This window comes from Amphiprion ocellaris, chromosome 5 (genome assembly GCF_022539595.1).
Source record: "Amphiprion ocellaris isolate individual 3 ecotype Okinawa chromosome 5, ASM2253959v1, whole genome shotgun sequence".
Lineage (NCBI taxonomy): Eukaryota > Metazoa > Chordata > Actinopteri > Pomacentridae > Amphiprion > Amphiprion ocellaris.
In genome coordinates this window covers 17,286,069-17,306,541 of record NC_072770.1, presented here as the reverse complement: position 1 = coordinate 17,306,541, position 20,473 = coordinate 17,286,069, and the positions used below count along the sequence as shown (strand labels likewise).

At 39.2% G+C, this 20,473-nt stretch overlaps 1 protein-coding gene across 1 annotated transcript; it reads left to right on the top strand.

Annotated features, from left to right (window-relative positions):
• Nucleotides 1–10,042: 10,042 nt before the first annotated feature.
• Nucleotides 10,043–20,473, top strand: top1a (DNA topoisomerase Ia). The gene is made up of 21 exons (XM_023278352.3): nucleotides 10,043–10,183; nucleotides 10,683–10,707; nucleotides 12,806–12,902; nucleotides 13,061–13,181; nucleotides 13,573–13,625; nucleotides 13,717–13,809; nucleotides 13,911–13,983; nucleotides 14,192–14,283; nucleotides 14,440–14,555; nucleotides 14,671–14,792; nucleotides 14,896–15,018; nucleotides 15,304–15,491; nucleotides 15,579–15,723; nucleotides 16,095–16,238; nucleotides 16,428–16,613; nucleotides 16,695–16,763; nucleotides 16,952–17,066; nucleotides 17,280–17,407; nucleotides 18,654–18,748; nucleotides 18,847–18,996; nucleotides 19,134–20,473. The coding sequence occupies exons 1-21, from the start codon at nucleotides 10,151–10,153 to the stop codon at nucleotides 19,234–19,236; spliced, it is 2,271 nt and encodes a 756-aa protein (XP_023134120.2). The 5' UTR covers nucleotides 10,043–10,150; the 3' UTR covers nucleotides 19,237–20,473.

Here is a 20,473-nt window from a genome sequence, read left to right as displayed (position 1 = left end):
CGCTCTTTGCGCTCTTTGCCTTTTCCAGCAACTTCTTAGTTTTGCAGGAACCACCCTTCAACTCCAATCCACTGACACTCCACACCACAGACCACAACCTTTCCACTCCACTATCATCCTCCGCAATGTTCCCAGTGGGGATTCGAACCGTGACCCTCCACATGACAGACACACAACCTATGTGTGAGCTATCTTTCACACAAGGTCCTTCGTGGACTTTGTTGTAATGATGGTTGAAAGAGGTTGTCATACAGCCAAAGTATGTATATATTGTAAATAAAGCTGCTGTAACAATGTAAATTTCCCCTGGAGTGGGGAGAAATAAAGAACTTTATCTTATCTTATCTTATCTTAAAAAGTGTCAAAAGAGCCCTGGGCTGGATTCGAACCAAAAACCTCCTGGATGAGAGGCAGATAACTTACCACTGTGCTATCCTTCCTACTGGGTGTAACTGTTAGTTTTCGTAAATGATGGTACACAAAACTATTAAGGAGGTGAAGATAATAAAGGTACTAAGGTGGATTTCAACCGGGGACCTTCAACATGCCAGGCAAAAAACTTACCTCTACACCACCTGTCCTACAAGATGCTGCTCTAACTTTGCTTAAATGATGCTAGCAATTAGTACTGGAGCATCCAAAGGACACATAAAAAGTGTGAGTGGGGATTTGAACCATGGACCTTCAACATGTGAGGCACAGAACTTACCTCTGCACCACATTTCCTACAAGGTGTTGTTGTAAATTGGCTTAAATGATGGCATCAATCAGTACTGGAGCAATCAAAGGACAAATAAAAGGTGTGAGTGGAGATTTGAATCATGTGAGGTACAGAACTTACATTGCAGGTTTGTTTCTGAGACTGAATACACCCAATCTCGTCTGATCTGCAAAGCTAAGCAGGGTTGGGCCTGGTTAGTATTTGGATGGGAGACTACCTGGGAATACCAGCTGCTGTAAGCTTTTTACTTCTCCTCACAACCTGAACAAGACACTGCTGGTCATTCACTAGAGACAGCTATCAACTAAAACCTCTTGGTTTCTTTATTATACACTCTATGAGGTGGATAAGCTGCAGCTCATGCTGATTTATTGCTAGTTCTGGTTGGAGCCAAAGAACAAAGGCATCACCTGTTGGAGCAGCTGATGTCCTGCAGCCTCTTCACCACAGAAAGCCTCTGACAGCTTCAATTCTTTACACTCTGACTGCAAGACACCAATCACACAGGAACATATACATGTGTGGAACAAAGAGCTGAACTGACACTCAACATGTGTTTGACCATTTATTGATAAAGACATTCAAACATGTCTAGAGATAGAACACCAACGCACGGTGTAAGAAAGGTCAGAACAGACTTCACCTGCTCAGGAAACTGAGGTCCTTCGGGGTGCAGGGAGCAATTCTGAGGACCTTTTATGGTTGTGTGGTGGTATCAGCCATCCTGTATGGAGTGGTCTGCTGGAGCAGCAGCATCACGGCTGCAGACAGGAAGAGACTAAAGAAACTGGTTAAGAAAGCAAGCTCTGTCCTGGGCTGGTGGTAGACAGGAGGATGATGACAAAGCTGTTGTCTATCATGGAGGACATCTCCCACCCCCTGCAGGAAACAGGACCATCACCGGCAGCTCCTTCAGGGACAGACTGCTTCACCCACGATGTTTGAAGGAGGTCCTTCCTTCCTGCAGCAGTCAGACTGTGTTCAATCAAACCTGCTCCCAGTAGTTCAGATCACCCATGAAGTAACTGCAATAAAATGTAAATAAGTCAATATGTGCAATTTCACGGGGTTTTTTTTTTTTTACAAGCATTTCTATTTCTTCTCTAAGGAGAAAGCATCTATTTATATCTGTGCACTGAGTGCTGCTTTTCTTTTTACTTTTTTTCCTATCTGCTACTGCCACACTGAAAATTTCCCCACTGCAGAATCTACCTATCCATCCATCTATCTATGGTCCATCTACCTCCCTACCTATCTATCCATCCATCCATCCATCCATCCATCCATCTCTGTCACAGGTGTGGGGGTTGATTCACCTGTTCTCAATCACCTTAATCCACGAAGGCCCGGTTCTTCATTCTTCCGCTCTCTGCCAGACCAGAGACTTTGAAACCAGAACCTTTCTCCTACAATTAGTCTGGTTTCCCCTTTTTGTTTTCACCTTGGTTTAGTTATCCTTTCTGTGTTTGTTTTAGTTTCATTCGTTAAATAAACTCCTTGTAATCTTTGACCTGTGTCTGCAGATGTCCTGTGACACCAATGATCCCATCTGATATTTAGCATGTTTTCAATTATTGGTCCCATTTCTTAAAAAAAAAGAAAGATCAATATTTCTGGGGGTCACCATGGCCACGCCCTTTGACTTTTGCAGAGCATTTTGATAACTTTTCATCAGGAAGCAGCGTTGCATAGATTTGCCAAATTTGGGGTCTCTCGGACTGACCCCCACTAAATTATTAATCTCAAAATATATCAGAGTTAATTCAAGATGGCCGACTTCCTGTTGGGTTTAGGGCGTGGTCATGATTGACTTTTTCATGTGTCCTGATGTGCTGCACATCCCCACCAAATACTGTACCTGTAGATGAAATATCTTGGCAGTTGGCCTAATGACCACTTTTTCAATTTTGCAGGGGGCGCTATGGAGCCATTTTGCCACACACATGTGCAACTCCCATAAAATATCAAATTTTTCACCAGTCCTGATGAGCATGCCGCGTTTCACGCATTTTGGGGTATGATAAGGCCGCCAAAAATGCAATTCAAAAGACGGTAAAATAATAATAATAATAATAATTCCTTGCATTCCAATAGGGTCTTCGCACCAGTCGGTGCTCGGACCCTAATAATAATAATTCCTTGCATTCCAATAGGGTCTTCGCACCAGTCGGTGCTCGGACCCTAATAATAATAAACCCACGGGTTTCAATAGGGTCTTCGCACCATTCGGTGCTCGGACCCTAATGAATTAGGCAGCATTCTCAGTCAGATCTTCCTTTACATTCCTCCAGTCAGGAGGTTACATTCTACTTATTAGCTGACAATATTTGAAGAATATTTTGTTCAATCATTATCAAAATCCTGAAAATCACTGACATCATTTATGTGACTTGAGGATGCAGCATGCAGGACTGGCAGAGCCTCATTTAAATTTCTCTGGACATCTGCTGCAATGGCACCTATGAAATTTTAAAAAAAAAATCCATAGAATGTTAACTGTTTGCTATATAAAAACCTTCCTTAACATGCCTAAAATGCTTACAGTATATCCAAAACAGGATGGAAAGGTACAACCTTCAAAGCAGCAGTCATGCTCCTGGATGTAATCCTTCTGGAGCCTGTTGAATCAGTGTCTATCCTCAGATAGATCCTGGAAACTGTGGCAGCTTTCGTAACACCACAGCTGCAGCAGCTGTAATTTATTTTAAAAACAACCAAAGCAATGCTGCTTTTACACTGTGGATTGTCAGATGTACAAACATACTTTAAATCTTGTCTCTTCAATTCGAATTCCTTCAAGCATTATTAGTCCAGGGACCCAAGAATATCTGTCACACCTGTTGTCTGGGTTTTGCAGACTGAAGCCATACAGTATCACTGCTATTAATGGTTGTGAAGATCTTTAAAAGGAATCTAAATGTTATTCCACTATGGCACACAGTTTAAATGCATAATGGATCAAGTAACTAAGCTGATTTGAGGATATTATCACAATTTGTTTCATATTAGTGATGTGACTGTTGTATAATATTTTGCTTATGTTGCGTGTGACTACATCTATGCTGCCCTGGAAGACCTTGGACTAGTCTCTGAGGCTGAAAGTGAGATGGGAATTGGCTGGAGTTGGCAGAAACTGGGAAATAATGGAAGAGAAGTTTTATTCAGTGGCTGTGTTACTGGCTGGTCCTCATGAAAAGCATTGGGACGTAAGTGAGAAGTAACATGAAAATGGTGTAATCAGTATCTTCACAAGCTCTGGTCCGGATTTGTAGTTTTCAGATATCCTCCACATCTGTGCTATATACATGAGATAATTTGTGTCATGGACCTCCCACAGGACGCCTCTATCAGACGTTCCCAGTTGACCATCACATGCTTTGTTTTTTTTAAATTTACCAGTTCTGTCCACCAGTCTTGTCTGCCATTTCATCCAACTCACCACCAGGATTTGATCAGGTCACAGCTCTCCTCCTGTCTTCATCCAAGTGTCCAAGACATGTGACTGCATGTTGGAAGATACAAGTTGATCATCAACCTATGGCTAAACATGCCATGGTGCCAAGTGCACTTATGAGCAACCCAGTGCTGCACATGGTGCTCATTATGGCCAATCCATGTCTAGCAGACAAGTCCAATAACAGAACACAGTTCGGATCTGTCAGGCCATTCCTCTAAGTCATACAGTGACACTGATCTAGGACTTTTTGAATGTCCTCCTACTGGCGCTATGCCGGACGAAGGCACACCACGCCTCATTCAGCATGGGGTCAGTGGTTTTCATAGTGACTGGGTTGCTTTGAATCACTCTTGGTCCAAACCCTTTATCAAATTGTTATTCCAAACATGTTTTAGACAGTACAGATTGCAATGTTATCACCTAACTCTTACATTGTTATTTATCTTTTCTATACTTATGAGCAAATAAAAGTTTTTCCTTTAGTTTCAGTGATTTCAGCCTCAACAGTTAAGAAGATATGAAAGCCAGACTTGAACATTGCACAACAAAGTGTAGGCTGTGAGATTCATAAATCACCATATGACCACTTAAACAGTAATGCTGACCTCTGGTGGCTGAAATTGATTTAACACAGCTATCACATGACATGTTTAATATACTTTATGTTCTGACTAATCCATCAGTTTATACCTTGGCATTATCAGTGTGAGAATACACCTGGTGAAACATGGGAAAATAGTAGAAACGTTTTAGTAATTAAACTGACAAATAAACTGTTGGGAAAAATAGCTGGAAAAGTTTATTGTCAGTTGACCCAAAAGCTCCTCTGTAATAAAGTCTTTGAAAATTGGAATTCATATATTTTTCTTCAGAGAAAGGCTTTTGTGAATTTTTGAGGAAAAAGCTTGTTTACAAAAGCTACTGAGGCTGTTTATTTAGGGTTTTCTGTACATTTGTTTTTTCCTCAGAGACTGTGGAGAAAAATCTCTGAAGATAAGCATTGAAATGTGACAGTGTGAATAATTTCTGCAATTTTGTTTATTATTTTTTCAAAGAAGATGCATCTTAGGTGAAAACCTAGTGGATATTTTCATCTCATATCATCAGTTTTTTCAAAAAGTTTCTGCTCAGCCATTTCTGATTTGTCTGAGTTATTTTTATAATAAACTATGGATATGTTAAATGCTATGTGTGAAATGTTAGATTGATATATGAAATGCTTTCCAAGCTATTTGTTTTTAAAAACTTGCCAGCCACTTTCAACATGTGATTTCAGGCATTGTAATCAAAGCTACATTAGTACATCAATATATCAGAAAACGTTAAAGATAAAAGCTTAATAAACAGGCAACATATCAATGCATAGTATATTACAGAGTGCACAATGTTCAGAATAAATGTGGGCAATAAATAATTTGAATATATTCATCTTTGTACATATTTCAATGAGTTATTTAGTTTGCATATTGATCAGTCTAATACCAAGTCCACAGCTGTCTGTAGCTGGGGATAAAGGGGATTAGCCAAAGCTTCAGACACCACAGTAGTCCAGAAAACCTGACAGCTATCTATATTCAGTTGACCAGGCCATTATAAAATCTACTCTACATGAGGCTGCTGAAAGGTCAAGAGGGCACACAAGCATCTTTCTAAAATGCCTCCACTTCAAATTGTTAAAGAAAGCTTCCCAGTAATGTAAAACATATCAATAAACATTAAAAGTCAGGCTCACTTACCTCGGGCTAGACTTTTTGTGAGCCGTGGATGTTATCTCTTAAAGTGGCCTTAAAAGATTCTCCACATCAAGTTGGCCACACTGACAAGAACAGTTTCACCTCCTCCAGAGAACATATTTGTGATCTGTAGGTCTGACTGAAACTGAAGCTAAGAATCAGCAGATGTCTCATTGTCATGTGATATGCATGTCCTGTAATATATAAGCAGTGTAATTAAGAACAACAACAACAACAACCAGCCAGGCAAACCTATGCAATGTTGTTGAAGGATTTGCGCAGGTGTTGTGGAACAGCAGTGGGATCTTTGCTCTGGAACAGAATCTCCAGGAGCTTATCATCAACAAATAACTGTGTAGTGCATTATACATGTGTGTATGTGTGTTTCAAGATTTGTATTTGTTTTGTCTCTTGGTATCAAACCTATGCATATTTATAACAGCTAAAAGGCACGTGCTTGGTCGCTCTCTTTGCAAGTGAAAAGTGAAAAAGTGATGTAATAGTGAAATTTTAGGAAAATCAAATGATTAAAAAAAATCACATCATCAGAAGCTGAATGCCAAAAATGTTTTAAGGACACATTCGGTTGGTTTACCTGAAGAAGGAACCTTGTTTGTTTTGTTTTTTTTCCAAGTACTCCCAGAGATCCTTCTGGACTTTTCGTATTTCAGCAAAACTTGAGAGATACGTTGCACATCTTAAGTTTGTCGAGTAGATCTAGTCGCATCGGGACACACAGTCACCTTCGAATAAACAGAGAAACACCCGAGCACCCTTATCATATAGTTCAAAGATAATACACAAAGCTCTAAACTACTGGCCTAATACATACAATGTGGAGAAATCTCTGAACTTTTAGCACTTTTCATGACTGTCTTCCACATTTGCTCCATGCTGGTTGATATCATCAGAACTGAAGATGGTCTACAGGTGTAGTCACACCCTGTATGTACCACAAGAGGGCAGTAACACAATATAAGACACTCCACGACAACTTTACAAGACACAAGGCCTTAAGTGTATGTGTGTGTGCCTGAGTCATCATGAGCTCGCCCTTCCAGGTGTTCATACAGGCCTCAAAAGCCTTTTATAAGGGACAAGAAAAACATGCTCTGCATCATGACAATGTGGTCATTCAGCAAATGGGACGCTTTACATATGTTTACATACGTTTCCATGCAACTGCACCTCTTATGTGGTTTTGCTCCACTTTAAGCCATTACTTTTTCGTGTATGTTCAGCAATGTGCGATATACAGAAGTACAACATCATTAAACTACTGTTTTTACTCTTCTGAATATATGTCTGTGTAGATTCTCAGTCATCCAGGGCATGGCAATTGTAAGAGCTTCTCTTGTAAGTTCGAGAACCTACATGAGAAGTCCAGTTGATTTCTACTGAAGCACTTACGATTGTTCCTAATATACAAATAAGCTATGTTAAAGAAAATAAGCTATCCCACTGTTTTCAAAGATGCACTTGCACATATAATTTTTTTTCTACGAGATGTTTATATCAATTATTAGCACATTTCTTATTGTACTTTTAAAAATGTGAAAACGCACTGACAGGATTGCTGCTTGGTTTTGTTGTACGCTGTACACTCTACACTAGGGCAATACCTCAAGGACAGTTAATCACTCTTTTGTCAGCTTCTCTGAGTGAGAAGGTGTGATAACATCTATCACCTGTTGTAGTGCAGATTTTCACACTCTGACATGGAGTAAACAAAGCAAACAAAGTCAGTGGAGTTGCTGTTACTTTCCTAACAGGAATTTCATTGCTTGTAACCTGAACCTCTAAATATGTCTCATTATCACTTTGAATTAGTGGGGAAAAAAAGAGTATTTGAATTGATATGATAATCTGAGTCTCCCCAAGAAACAAGGATGAAAAGATTGGATGCTTCTTGACTTATGTGAAACCCTTCTTTGTCTTTAAGGGTTGTGTTTCTGGTCACTCACAACATCAGTAACAAATTATATGCACAGTTAAATTCAAATAAATCACAAGTGTAGAGGCCCTTCCACAGTACCACAGTGATTGAGAATAAAAGAAAAGTCGGTGCTGTTAGTCATCTAGAATTAGTTCGACCACAAATTAGTCAAATTTGCCCCAGTGATTGATGTTTTAGCTTGATGATGATGGCAAACTATGCATGCAAATTGTTATTTTAAGGTATTTAATGATATTTTAAAGTAGCAGTCCAATATATTAAAAATGTGTAAATCTGTTACCTCTGTACTACAAAATCTTTTTTTTTTTTTGCTTTGTTTTTTGAATAATCAAATGCCCCATCTTATCTGACATGGTTATGACATGTATTTCTTTGATCCCTTTGATCTAAAACCCAAAGTCAGAACTAAAAACTATAGAGAGTTAATTTTTGTTAATTCATCCCAAACTCTAAATCTGCTGGCACTGTTTGACAAAATCTTTACGTCTGTCTTTTTACTGCTGCCTTCTCCTTCCAACAGTTATTATATCTTCTTTTAGCCTGTCTTTTTACTTAAATGTTGATCCTATTTTATTGTATTTTTCATCTACTTTTCTATTGTACACTTATTTGTGTATGAACTTTGCTGTCGAAGTGGAATTTATTTGGTTATAAAAAGAAAAAGTTACCTAAATACTTTGTCTCCGCTACTGTACCTCAGCATGAGACTGGATGTCTACAAATTCGTCTAGTTGAAGAGGTTTGGCCAAGGTGACGTTGAACAATGTCATTGTTACTACTTTGTTGCACTCAGACCATATTTTGGATAACACACAGATCACCTCTGGCTTTGTTAGCATGGAGCTGAACACAAAGGCATCTCGCCTCTTCTTATAGTCAAAATGAGGAACTAGAACGCAGCCTGGACAGGAAAAACAAATCAGGGCTTAGATTGTGTACGTGACTCCACATACTGCATGATAAATGTAAGCAAATGTGCACAAGGCCAATTGTCCTACCGGTTTGTGGAACACACTCAGAGTCCTTCTGTGGCAGGGTGATGTGTGGAAACTCCTCAGGGTGGCTCATCACTACTTTTTCAAAGATCATGGAGTTCATAGTACGATCATATTCCAGTTTGATCTCCTTCTCCAAGTCGTCTACTAATCTGTGAAACTACACACATAATACTCCTTTCATTTACCCTATTAATTAACATTTCAAATTCAGAAGAATCCATTACGAAACTGATTATTCCAAAGAAGGAGAAAATTACAGCTGTAATAGGACATTAGAAAGACATGAATTAAAATTCATGAGTAAAATGTGAGTCATCCCCTGTAGAAACTGAAAGTTTTCCCTGCTGAGTGGACCATTTGTCATTCAAACCTTTAATTCCAATCCCAAAATCCTGCTTTAAACAGCGGATCTGTTGCACTCTATAACCACCGGATGAAAGCAGCTGAATTTGAAAGCAGTAGCAGAAAATCTGAAACAAAATCAAAGTTATATATAGTGAATATGTAGATAATATTTATGCTTATGTGAACAGATGTAGAAGTTTATTAAATTTGATCAGACTACAACTTTGCTGTAATAAAACCCAATGTAATGTGAGGCATAATTATGAGTCATTTTGACTGGCACAGACTTGTAACTTATAAGATTCATTTTCTTTTGAAAAATGATGATGTTGCTCTGACTTTAACTGCTAACATATATGTTACTTAATACACAGAAGATTTTTTTTTTTTTGTCATTCTTGAGAAACGGTTTGATTATTGCCAATTAGAGCTGCAACAGTTAATCGGTTTAGTGATTAGTTGTCAACTAATATATAATTGCAACCACTGCGATTCCAGCTCCTAAAATGAGAACATGTCCTACTTTGTTCACTCCTCTGGACAGTAAGCTGAACATCATTGGGTTGTGGACCAAACAATTAAGACTTTGGGAAGTTTTCTGGGGGGCAGTTTAAGTCTGGCAGTGATGGGATTTACGTGATCTACGTTACTGTAGTCTGTTTTTTGATGGGACAACAATCAAAGGGCTTTATCCTTGGGCCAAAGTACTTCAACATTTAACCAGATCTCTGCGTGGGCCTGAGGAGCAGCACGTTTTCAGAGGAGGAGGAGACACGCTGCCATTTAAATTGACACGCATGCGTAGTGCTGAACATTTGGGACTTCGAATATCGCTTACACAACCGAGCCTTTTCTTCATTCTGCCTGCACCTCGTCGCCGGTGTGTGGTCACCTACACGCTTCTCGTTTTTAATTCCACAGTCCAACACCGCTTAGGAAATGAGTGGGGACCATTCCCACAGCGAGGACCAGGTGATGTTAAGTGTATTTTGTAATGTCATCCCCGGTGGTTACCGGGTGCCGCTTCTTGCTGCCGTTTAATTTGCTTGGTTTGAAGAGGGTAACTCAGCTAACAGTCAACACTACCTGCTAGCGCGCGTTAGCCGACTGTGTTTGAAAGCCAACTAATTTTGTTGTTACCAGCGTCTTGACGAGTTTGGCCACATTATCATTTGGGAGACTGAGAAAACTGGCTCCCTAGTTGGTATTTAGGTTTATATATGTGGGCATAAACTCAAACACAAAGTGGGGCAACGCTACATTTGTGTTAGCATTAGCTATAACCTACGTTAGCTGTAGCGGATTCGGACGTAGCCGCTAAGCCATATTACCAGCCAGCGTAGCAGGCAAGTCTAGCTAGCGGGGAAGCTAACAAACTGTCGCTTTGCCATCAAGCAAGTTCAAAGTTAGTTAGCCGGCTAGTTAGCTAACCTACTACGGAATTTAACACTGATTTGTCTTTGGTTTTCAGATTGACTGTGGCTCTCGGGTTAATGGTAAGTTTGTTACCTTAAGCTATTAAATAAAAATGAGGATTTTCCTCTAATTCTGACATGTTTTAACTGATTAAATGCAATGCTACGTTAGTTGTCAGTAGAGGACAGAAATGGCGTCCAGAGACTAAGTCCTCTGTCTCACTCACAAGCGCCTATTGTTCAAAAGGGAGGTCTTGTTAAAGCTTTTTCTTGCATTATTTTGTCGATTGGAGTCGGTATTTCCACACAGCGGGAGGTGTTTTGTCAGTTTATCGTATTAGAATATCTTGTTGGTTAGCTTTTAATGGCACATTTCCCACCTGAAAGTGAGGGTTTGGGGGTTGAGGACTTAGTCTCTGCGCCATTTTCTTTTTCGGTGTAGCGGCCTGACTGTACTGCAAGCTGAACCCAGGCTGTGAAGTGGAGATGGCTGTATGAAGGAGACGCGAAGGCACTGTGCTTCATTAATATCAAGTGGTAGCCAAGAATGCTATAGATTTTCATACGCGGTATTCATAGATTAGGTTTATTTTTATTGTGGCCGCAGAGACTTCACATTCCCACATGTTGGGAGAAGGATCATTTTAAGTTGGATCCACATTTCAGCAGTCAACACCTCAAGTCAGTAACTTTGATTGCCTGTCCCATTGCAATGTATGCAACGTATTGGTTATTAGGTGATCTTTGTAATGTCTTTAAAGTAAAACAATGTCAGTTTTAGACCCCTTTTTAACTGTTATAACTTGTTTAAGCTTCAGGAAGATGCAGCAGATTAGACATAAAACATACTGATAACTAGGAACAGGCATTTTTTTGTGTTTTTTTTTAAGTCAGAAAGTTTTTGTTATACATTGTTTAAACCCCTGAATAATCTCAATTCTGTCTAGACTGTTTGGATTGTTTACGCTAGCGATTGTAGCCTGGAGCATTATTCATCTTATCTACAGTTTTATTATTTTTAAATATAATTTAGCCCGTTGTGACACCACTTTTTAGGTTTTAATTAATCTGCAGTAAGACCACGATGATTTGTGGTACTTTAAGGGCCTTAACTTTTGCTTTTAATGAAAGTTAAATAATTATGTGTGTGTTCCTCTCAGACTGGCCTAAATGGATTCAACTACATATAATTTCAAACAAGGTTGACTTTTAAGCATTCACACATTGACCTGGTTAAAAAATAATCACAATTTTCAAAGGTTCAATGCCTATCTGTTTACTGGCACATTATGTACTATATTACTTTCCACATTTTTCAGGGCCAAAGTGCTCTTGCAGTGGGTTCAATCACACAGTACTTTGGCATAAATATAGTAGTAGCACCAATCCAATGTGTCACCTTGGAATAATGGCTGAACAAAGACACCTAGTTATAAGTAATTAAATTGAGCAATCGGGACCTAGATGTAAGTCTGTTTAGGGATTTCTTTAAGCTCAGGTCAGTCATCAAAGTTGTCTGCTTGGTACACGTGAGCTGCTTGTTTGTCGTATACTGGCATACCAGAGGAACATAAACAGCTTCTGCTGGGCTGTAGCTGTCAGCTCCACTCGTGTCTGGGTCTGAAGCTTTGAGTCTGCTAAAACATGTAGGCTTGATTTTGTGTTTGTTTATGGCAATGTTAGGGTGTCAGCTCTTTAATTTTGACAATTGCCTCTTTTTATTACACCAGGATGATTTTTTTTTCTGCCTTGGCATAGACATTAAAGATGGGTGAAAGCCTATGTTGTTCTCTTGCATGTTTCAGCTTGTCATCCTCTTTCATATTGTCTAAAAAACATGAGGCTCATTCAAGCAGTAGGAGGTGCTGTGCTATTGTCTAATAAACGTCCTGATTAAACATCCAGATTATGGTGCATGTATAGACCTTTACATGTAATTATTTAATTTATGTTTTTGAAGACTTACATGTGTAGACTTTACAGTGCTTTATATGTTTGTCAGTTGATAAGAGTATTGTCTTTCTTGATTTGTCTACCGTAGCCCCAGGTTGAGGGGAATTCTTTCTTTGCCACTTGTGTATACAGTCTGAATGTAGGTTTACAACAATTATCTGTTTTTCAGCCAATTGTTGATTCAGTGTCTTGTTCACTTTTAAATGCATTGCTCTTTTCTTCTCAGACTTTCACAAGCATAAAGATAAATATAAGGACAAGGAACACAAACATAAGGACCACAAGAAGGATAAGGAACGGGAAAAATCTAAGCATGGCAACAGGTATTGTGTGGGTGCTTCCAGGCTCTTTATAAATACATGTTTCTGGAGAAGTCTGTTTAGTATAGACACAACGTGGTTGATTACTGCAGTATTTTCAGGATTGAATAGTGGATGCTGAAACCAGCCAAATTAATAGTTGTGCGTTTCTCAAACTCTAGCGATCACAAGGACTTCTCCGATAAAAAACACAGAGACAAGGAGAAGGAAAAGATGAAGCACAAAGATGGCAGCACAGACAAATACAAGGATAAGCACAAGGAGAAGAGGAAAGAGGAGAAGGTGAAATACCATGCCAATAACTCATGGAAGTATGCACGTGTGTTGGTGTATTTAATATTTATGACTTCTACAGTATTAAGTTCTGTGAAACGGGTGGCACAAGTGTTGGGACCAGTGAGATTATGCCAGATCTGACATCACTGTTTGTGCATATTTTTGTATTTTATAGCATTAAATTGTGGTAGAAGTAACTGCAGTATTTAAATGGGCTACATGTTGTACCCTCCACCGCTTATTACCAACCAACTATGTTTTATACAGGAAGTTAAGGAATGTTTGTACATAAAATCTGTGTTTGTGCCAATTTGTAGTTAAGCTTTTATGTGACATGGTTCTCTTCCATTTACACTGAAAGGTTTTCTCTCTTAACATCATTGTGTGAACATTTCAGATGAAGTCCCTCGATGGTAAAGTCAAAAAAGAAAAAGAGAATGGCTTTGCCAGGTATGCCACAGCTTCACATTTCTTTTTGAGTGCTACACAGATGCATTTTCATATGACGCTCGGTCTAAATTTTATACCTTTTCTTTGTCAGCCCTCCATATGTGAAGTCTGAGCCTGAGGAAGATTTTTACCACTCTCCTAAACATGAGAAGTCTCTAAAAAGAGAACGAGATGATGACTATGAGTAAGCGGTTTATGCCATTAGACTTGTGTGTTTCCTGGAGTTGTAGCATCTGTAACCAAGGTTTGATCTATCAGACTTGTAACATCAGGTGTTTGTTTCAGCTCTGAATTCAAGCCTAAGAAAATAAAGACTGAAAATGACAAGAAGGCCAAGAAAAGGAAACAGGATAATGAGGTAAGCAGAGAGCAAGTTTGGACTTCAATTTTTGGTTTTCTGTGGACAAATGGTTGCAATTTTGGGGGGATTTTATTAGTACTTATCTCTAATGTATTTATAAAGACAAACCTGAATAACTTGGTTTCATCTGAATGTTGATACTGAACATTATTCTTCTGCTAGTTTGGGTGTAAAAGAACTTAAATACTTTCTCTTCCTTTTTTAGGACATTAAGTCCAAAAAGACAAAAAACAAAAAAGGAGAAGTAGCTGATGGAAAAAAGAAAGCAAAGAAAGAGCCAGAGGAGAAGTGGAAATGGTAAGTTAATGTCAGCCAGCTATACCATACCTATAATACACAGTGTGCACAATGTGGTGATAATTATTTGCATGTTGTTACTGGATTTTAGAATGTCTTTTCTTTTACTGGTGTATTCAGTCTCTTAATGGAATTGCATTATTTGGTTGGTTCCAGGTGGGAAGAGGAGAGATACACAGATGGAGTCAAATGGAGGTTCCTGGAACACAAAGGGCCGGTGTTTGCACCTCCTTATGAGCCTCTTCCTAGCAATGTTAAATTTTACTATGATGGTAAGACTGTTTTGCACAGAAGTGCTCACCTTTAATATCATCAAGGCTCCTTGAGGGCAGGTGTAAATGTCAGTGAGTGATGCTGCATTTTAACGCCCCCTCCCCTAAATTTCAGGTAAACATATGAAGCTCAGCCCAGAAGCAGAGGAGGTGGCAACATTCTTTGCCAAAATGCTGGACCATGAGTACACCACAAAGGATATCTTCCGTAAAAATTTCTTTAAAGATTGGAGAAAGGTAGGGAAATGTGAATAACAGTTGTCACCTTTTTAAAAATCTGTTGGGTCTTGTAATTAACTCAAGTTTGTGTATTTGAATATGCTATGCTTTGTTAATACAGGAAATGACTTCAGAAGAAAAGGGTAAGATCACTGACCTGAAGAAGTGCAACTTCACTGAGATGAGTGAATACTTCAAGGCGCAGTCTGAAGCCAGGAAAGCCATGACAAAGGAGGACAAACTGGTCAGTTGTTACATGTGTATGTAGTGGGCCAAACAGTATGCTAACCTTAAAAAGGGCTGCTCCTCTCCTGCTTTGTGACTTTTTTAAAAATCACATACATGTTGTAAACATGCAGCAGTAAGCAGTGTGCTTGAAGAACGTTCACAATTTTAGTTGGTGATTGTGAAAAATGTCCACAATTTCCTTTTTTGTAATATTTTAATCACAGTGAATGCATAATTTCCCACAGTTTAAATTATTGAAGCCAACAACATGAAGAAATGTGTTCTTTCTTACTCTTTGTAGAAAATAAAGGAAGAAAACGAGCGCATCTTGCAGGAATATGGCTTCTGTATCATGGACAACCACAGGGAGCGTATTGCTAACTTCAGAATTGAGCCCCCGGGTCTGTTTCGTGGTCGTGGAGACCATCCTAAGATGGGCATGCTCAAACGTCGCATCAGGCCTCAAGACATCATCGTCAACTGCAGCAAGTGAATGACGGGTTGTTTTTTTTTTTTTTGCCAATGCTGATTAACTTCTGCATTCCCTGAGTTTAACAAGGAATCTCCTCCACACAGGGACTCCAAGTACCCCGAGCCTCCTCCAGGCACCAAATGGAAAGAAGTTCGTCATGACAACAAGGTGACTTGGCTGGTGTCATGGACGGAGAACATTCAAGGCTCCATCAAGTACATCATGCTGAACCCCAGCTCTAGAATCAAGGTAGGCTGATGGACATGAATGTTTAGACATTGTTCAGAATGGGTCTTTAGTCAGTCTTCTGTCTGGAACTAACGATTACACAGCATCATCTGTACAGAGTTTGTTTGTGGGTTTCATTGGGAGCTCAGACCTTTTTATAATGTGATTCTTTGCTTCACTAGAATGTAGAAACTGAGGCATTGAAAGCGTGCGTTTTGTCATTTCCCAATGCTTCTATAAAAAGAAGTTACCTACATGTTGCTCTTTTGTGCAACGTCCTTCTGGTTACTTTGACTCAAATTGTGCCATGTTTGTGTAAGGTTGACACACAAACTCTGTCCCTTAAGTTATTAGTTAGTCTTTCCTCATTCGTTGATGTTGTTTGTTTACAGGGAGAGAAGGATTGGCAGAAGTATGAAACGGCTCGACGACTGAAGAAGTGTGTGGACCGCATCAGAGCCCAGTACCGTGAAGACTGGAAGTCCAAAGAGATGAGAATCAGACAGAGAGCTGTGGCTCTCTATTTCATTGACAAGGTGAGGATCCATGATTGCTATTGACATTGCCTTGAGTGTGGTTAGAGCTTGAGGGACTTTAATGTAGTGTAACTGCTTTTTAATGACTGTAAGTTGGACGTTGGGTTTAGCGGGTGTTTAAACACTGGCTTCAGTGAGGGTAATGTCTTTATAAGCCGTCTTTAATCCAACTGTTGTGATGTGCACTAGCTGGCTCTGAGAGCGGGTAATGAGAAGGAAGAAGGAGAAACTGCAGACACAGTGGGCTGCTGCTCCCTGAGAGTTGAACACATCAAACTCTATCCAGAGAATGATGGTCAGGAGTATGTGGTAGAGTTTGACTTCCTGGGTAAAGACTCGATTCGCTACTACAACAAAGTCCCTGTGGAGAAAAGGGTAAGGATGATCACCTTCCTGCAATGCAGTCTTTAAGTATATAAACTCTGCCTCTGTATTCATGGAATTTTTCTTTTCCAGGTATTTAAAAATCTTCAGTTGTTCATGGAGAACAAAGAGCCTGATGATGACCTGTTTGATCGCCTGAATGTAAGCAGAATTTAACCTGTGGAAGAAATCTAGAATATCCTTAATTAGTTTATACATTTATTTTGACAGAAAGTATTAAGTACATGCTTATTTGGAATAATGGTTTCTAAACTGATGGCCTCAGAGCACAGCATCCAATTTTTTAATACTCAAAACTTTTGTATATTGATTACACTGTTTTCCTTCAGACTTCTATCCTGAACAAGCACCTTCAGGAGTTGATGGACGGACTGACAGCCAAAGTTTTCCGTACATACAACGCCTCAATCACCCTGCAGCAGCAGCTGAAGGAGCTCACAAACTGTACGTCTCTACCTAAGTTCACTATTTGCTGTAGAATGCTCTCAAACCAAATTTTACACTGAAATCCTCATTGATTATTCTCATCTTTAAAAACAGCCAGTGTTGCCTCCGATATGCTTGTTTTGAATTGCTAATAAGCTTTTCATGTGGGTTTTGTCTTGACTACTGTTTGGAGTTATTCTGCATACTGAAAATTGATCATGGTCTCTCTAGCGGAGGAGAACATTCCAGCCAAGATCTTGTCCTATAACAGGGCCAACAGGGCTGTGGCCATCCTGTGCAACCATCAGAGGGCTCCACCGAAGACATTTGAGAAGTCTATGCAGAACCTGCAGACTAAGGTGAAGATTTGTTTTAATTCTCTGGGCAATAGGAAGTCTCACTTTTTTGAATCATCCTGAGATTGACCTGAGTTTATATCACACTTTTCCTTTGAAAATTTTATTGAAATGTGAAACTTGTAACATTGACCTTGAATTGTCAGTAAAATATGTATCTTGCTGCTACAGTCAGATTTTTATTCCTCCTAATGCTTGAATCTTGTTCATTTTGACAGTATGCTCAAAGGGGAATCAGTAATTGCTTTCTTCATTACAGTATCAAAATAATTTCCTAATGACCTCATTAACAAAGGTGCTGCAAATACAGAAATTGTGGCACAATGTTATGTTGAAACTACACTCAAACACAAATTTTGTTGTATTATGGAAATGTTTGAAGAGGATGGATGGTCTTTTTATTCTGTGAGGATTTGATGATTAATGTAGCAGTAATTTGGCACGAATGTTTTAATGAGCACAGACTTCCAAATTTGTAGATGTCTCATCTTGCCTTGTCATTTTTAATTTCTTAAGTTTCACAAAAATTGTATTGGCATAAATGAAAGATTGGGGGGGGGGGGGACATCACATGAAATGAATGAATGCGTACTTCTGTACAAAGCTGCCTCTACGTCACAGCCTGCAAAATGAAACCAGCTGACCAGCCCACACTGCGACACTTTGACATTACTTCACCCAGCTCCCATTACTTTGTTCATAGTCTATTTTGTCTGAAAAAGCCATTTGGATAACATTGGATTTTCGTGGTAGTAGAGTTGCACCAGTGATGCTGTTCTTCACTGCTGAAGGAATTAAAACCCAAGTGATTTTTACGTCATTTTTTTGCATTGGCGTATTTATGAAAAAAACAACACCTGTTGTGGTTTGAAGTAAAGGTTTTTCCATCCCACCATATGCATTCAAATGTGTGTTTGGCTACGTCACAAAATTTCTGTTGTGCTGGACGTCTGTTTCTCAGTGGGTGTAGCCACTAACCAGCTGACTGATTCACTGTAGCGATCTGGTTCCTCTCTCATTTGTCTCTGGGAATCATTTTCTGTGATATTTGACATTATGTCCAACACTATACAAAACACTGTTAGACTGGTCCTTTCAAGATTATCTTATGTCATGAGCGAGGAATTTTTTAGAGATGTTTGGTCCCAAAACAAGAAGATTCTCACTTTTTGTAACCTAATTTCCAGATAATTTGCCCCATTATTATATATTCTGGACAATCTCTGAAACTGTTTACTGTCATTCTTAGATTGATGCTAAAAGGGACCAGCTTTCTGATGCCAAGAGAGAGCTGAAGAGCGCCAAGGCTGATGCCAAAGTACGGAAAGATGAAAAATCCAAAAAGTAAGTACTTCCAGTGGAGATTTAATCCAGATGTATCGTTTGTCCACTGGTCTGTTCACCACACGTTTAATCATTTGCATGACTTGTCTGCTTGGTAGAGCGGTAGAGACCAAGAAGAAGGCTGTTCAGAGAATAGAGGAACAACTGATGAAGCTGGAAGTGCAAGCGACCGATCGTGAAGAGAACAAGCAGATTGCTCTGGGCACGTCCAAACTCAACTATCTGGACCCTCGCATTTCTGTGGCTTGGTAAGATGACGTTCTTCACTGTTTTGAAAAATGATGGTGCTGCTTAAGAATCACTGCCCTAAGTCTTCTAGCTGGACATGACTGCACTAAAATGTTGTCCTCCATCCTATCTTAATTTGTCTGCTTTTGTTTTGTAGGTGTAAGAAATGGGGCATTCCCGTTGAGAAGATCTACAACAAAACCCAACGTGAGAAGTTTGCTTGGGCCATCGACATGGCAGACGAAGACTTTGAATTTTAAATCCCAGTTTGTGGTTTTAACTATGATACACGTTTTTTTATTGGATACTTGTTTTTTTTTAGCTTAACAGAATTTTGCTCGATGGCCAGACGTGACAAGGAGTTTTAAAACAATTTTAGCAGGAAAACACCGGCGACATGGTAAGGTAAGATGAGGCCATTTTGAAGTGACAGGAGGGTGTTGTGGATGGTCTAAACATCTGATCTGAGATCAGGCAAAAGGCTGAACTACATCCACAACTGAGAATCGAGGCACGGTCCGTGTAATTTGAAGACCCTTTTTCCTTTTGTCTCCGTCCCTCCTCAGGGACTAAACCTGACAATGCCTGAACTTTGAACTCTGTGGTCCTATAGCTACTGTATTAAGCAAAAACAAAAAATGCTTTGTATCATTTTATTTTCTTTGTTCACTCACTCTGTATTTTAGCCCTCTCATGTATTATTAATGAATTCTATATTTTGATAGACAGAGTAAAATCAAATGAATTCCTTAACTACACCCACGCGCCTTTCGAGGAAATGGAAATGTGAGCGTTTGTGTGTCTGCGCGTGTATGTGTGTGTGAGGGGCTCGACCACGATAGCTGTCTGTTTGGGGAATATTTTAAACTGGACTATGTTGAACTGTTGAGCATGAAAGAGGATGTCTGGGCAGGCAAGGGGGGGGATACTGCAACCATGTCAATATTTACTTAAGCAAGCAGAATGTGAATATTTTGTTTTACATCCTCTATCAGGGACTTCTTTTTCAGTGTAAATGTGAACCAATCATTTTTATCCTCTTGAGTTGCAAGCATCCTCTGAATCTCTCTGCATAGCCCTGTCTACATCTGATTTTAACTTAATTTAAGAATTCTTCCAAGGAAAAAAAAACTCCCATATCTGTTACTTGAAGATAATGCTATGATAATGTATTTAAAGTCAGTAAATGGATGGTGTTTTTCCTCCCAACGGGATGTGAGGGATATCAATTTTGCCAAAAAAAATTCACCAAACTGTTACAATTTAGGCAGGTTTTTAATTGTGTATTGATTGAGGATAAAGTAATGTAACATTTAATGTGAATTATCAGCTCATTTTATTCCACTCTGTTCCACTTTTATGATAGGAAAGTTGATGTAAGTAGCTGTAAAGTCAACATCCTATTCCTGTTTTACCTTTTTGTCATACCCTTTGATCATGTTTTTGAGTTTTAAGCTCATTGTAGGTTGGAAAAATGAATAAAACCCTACAGGTAAA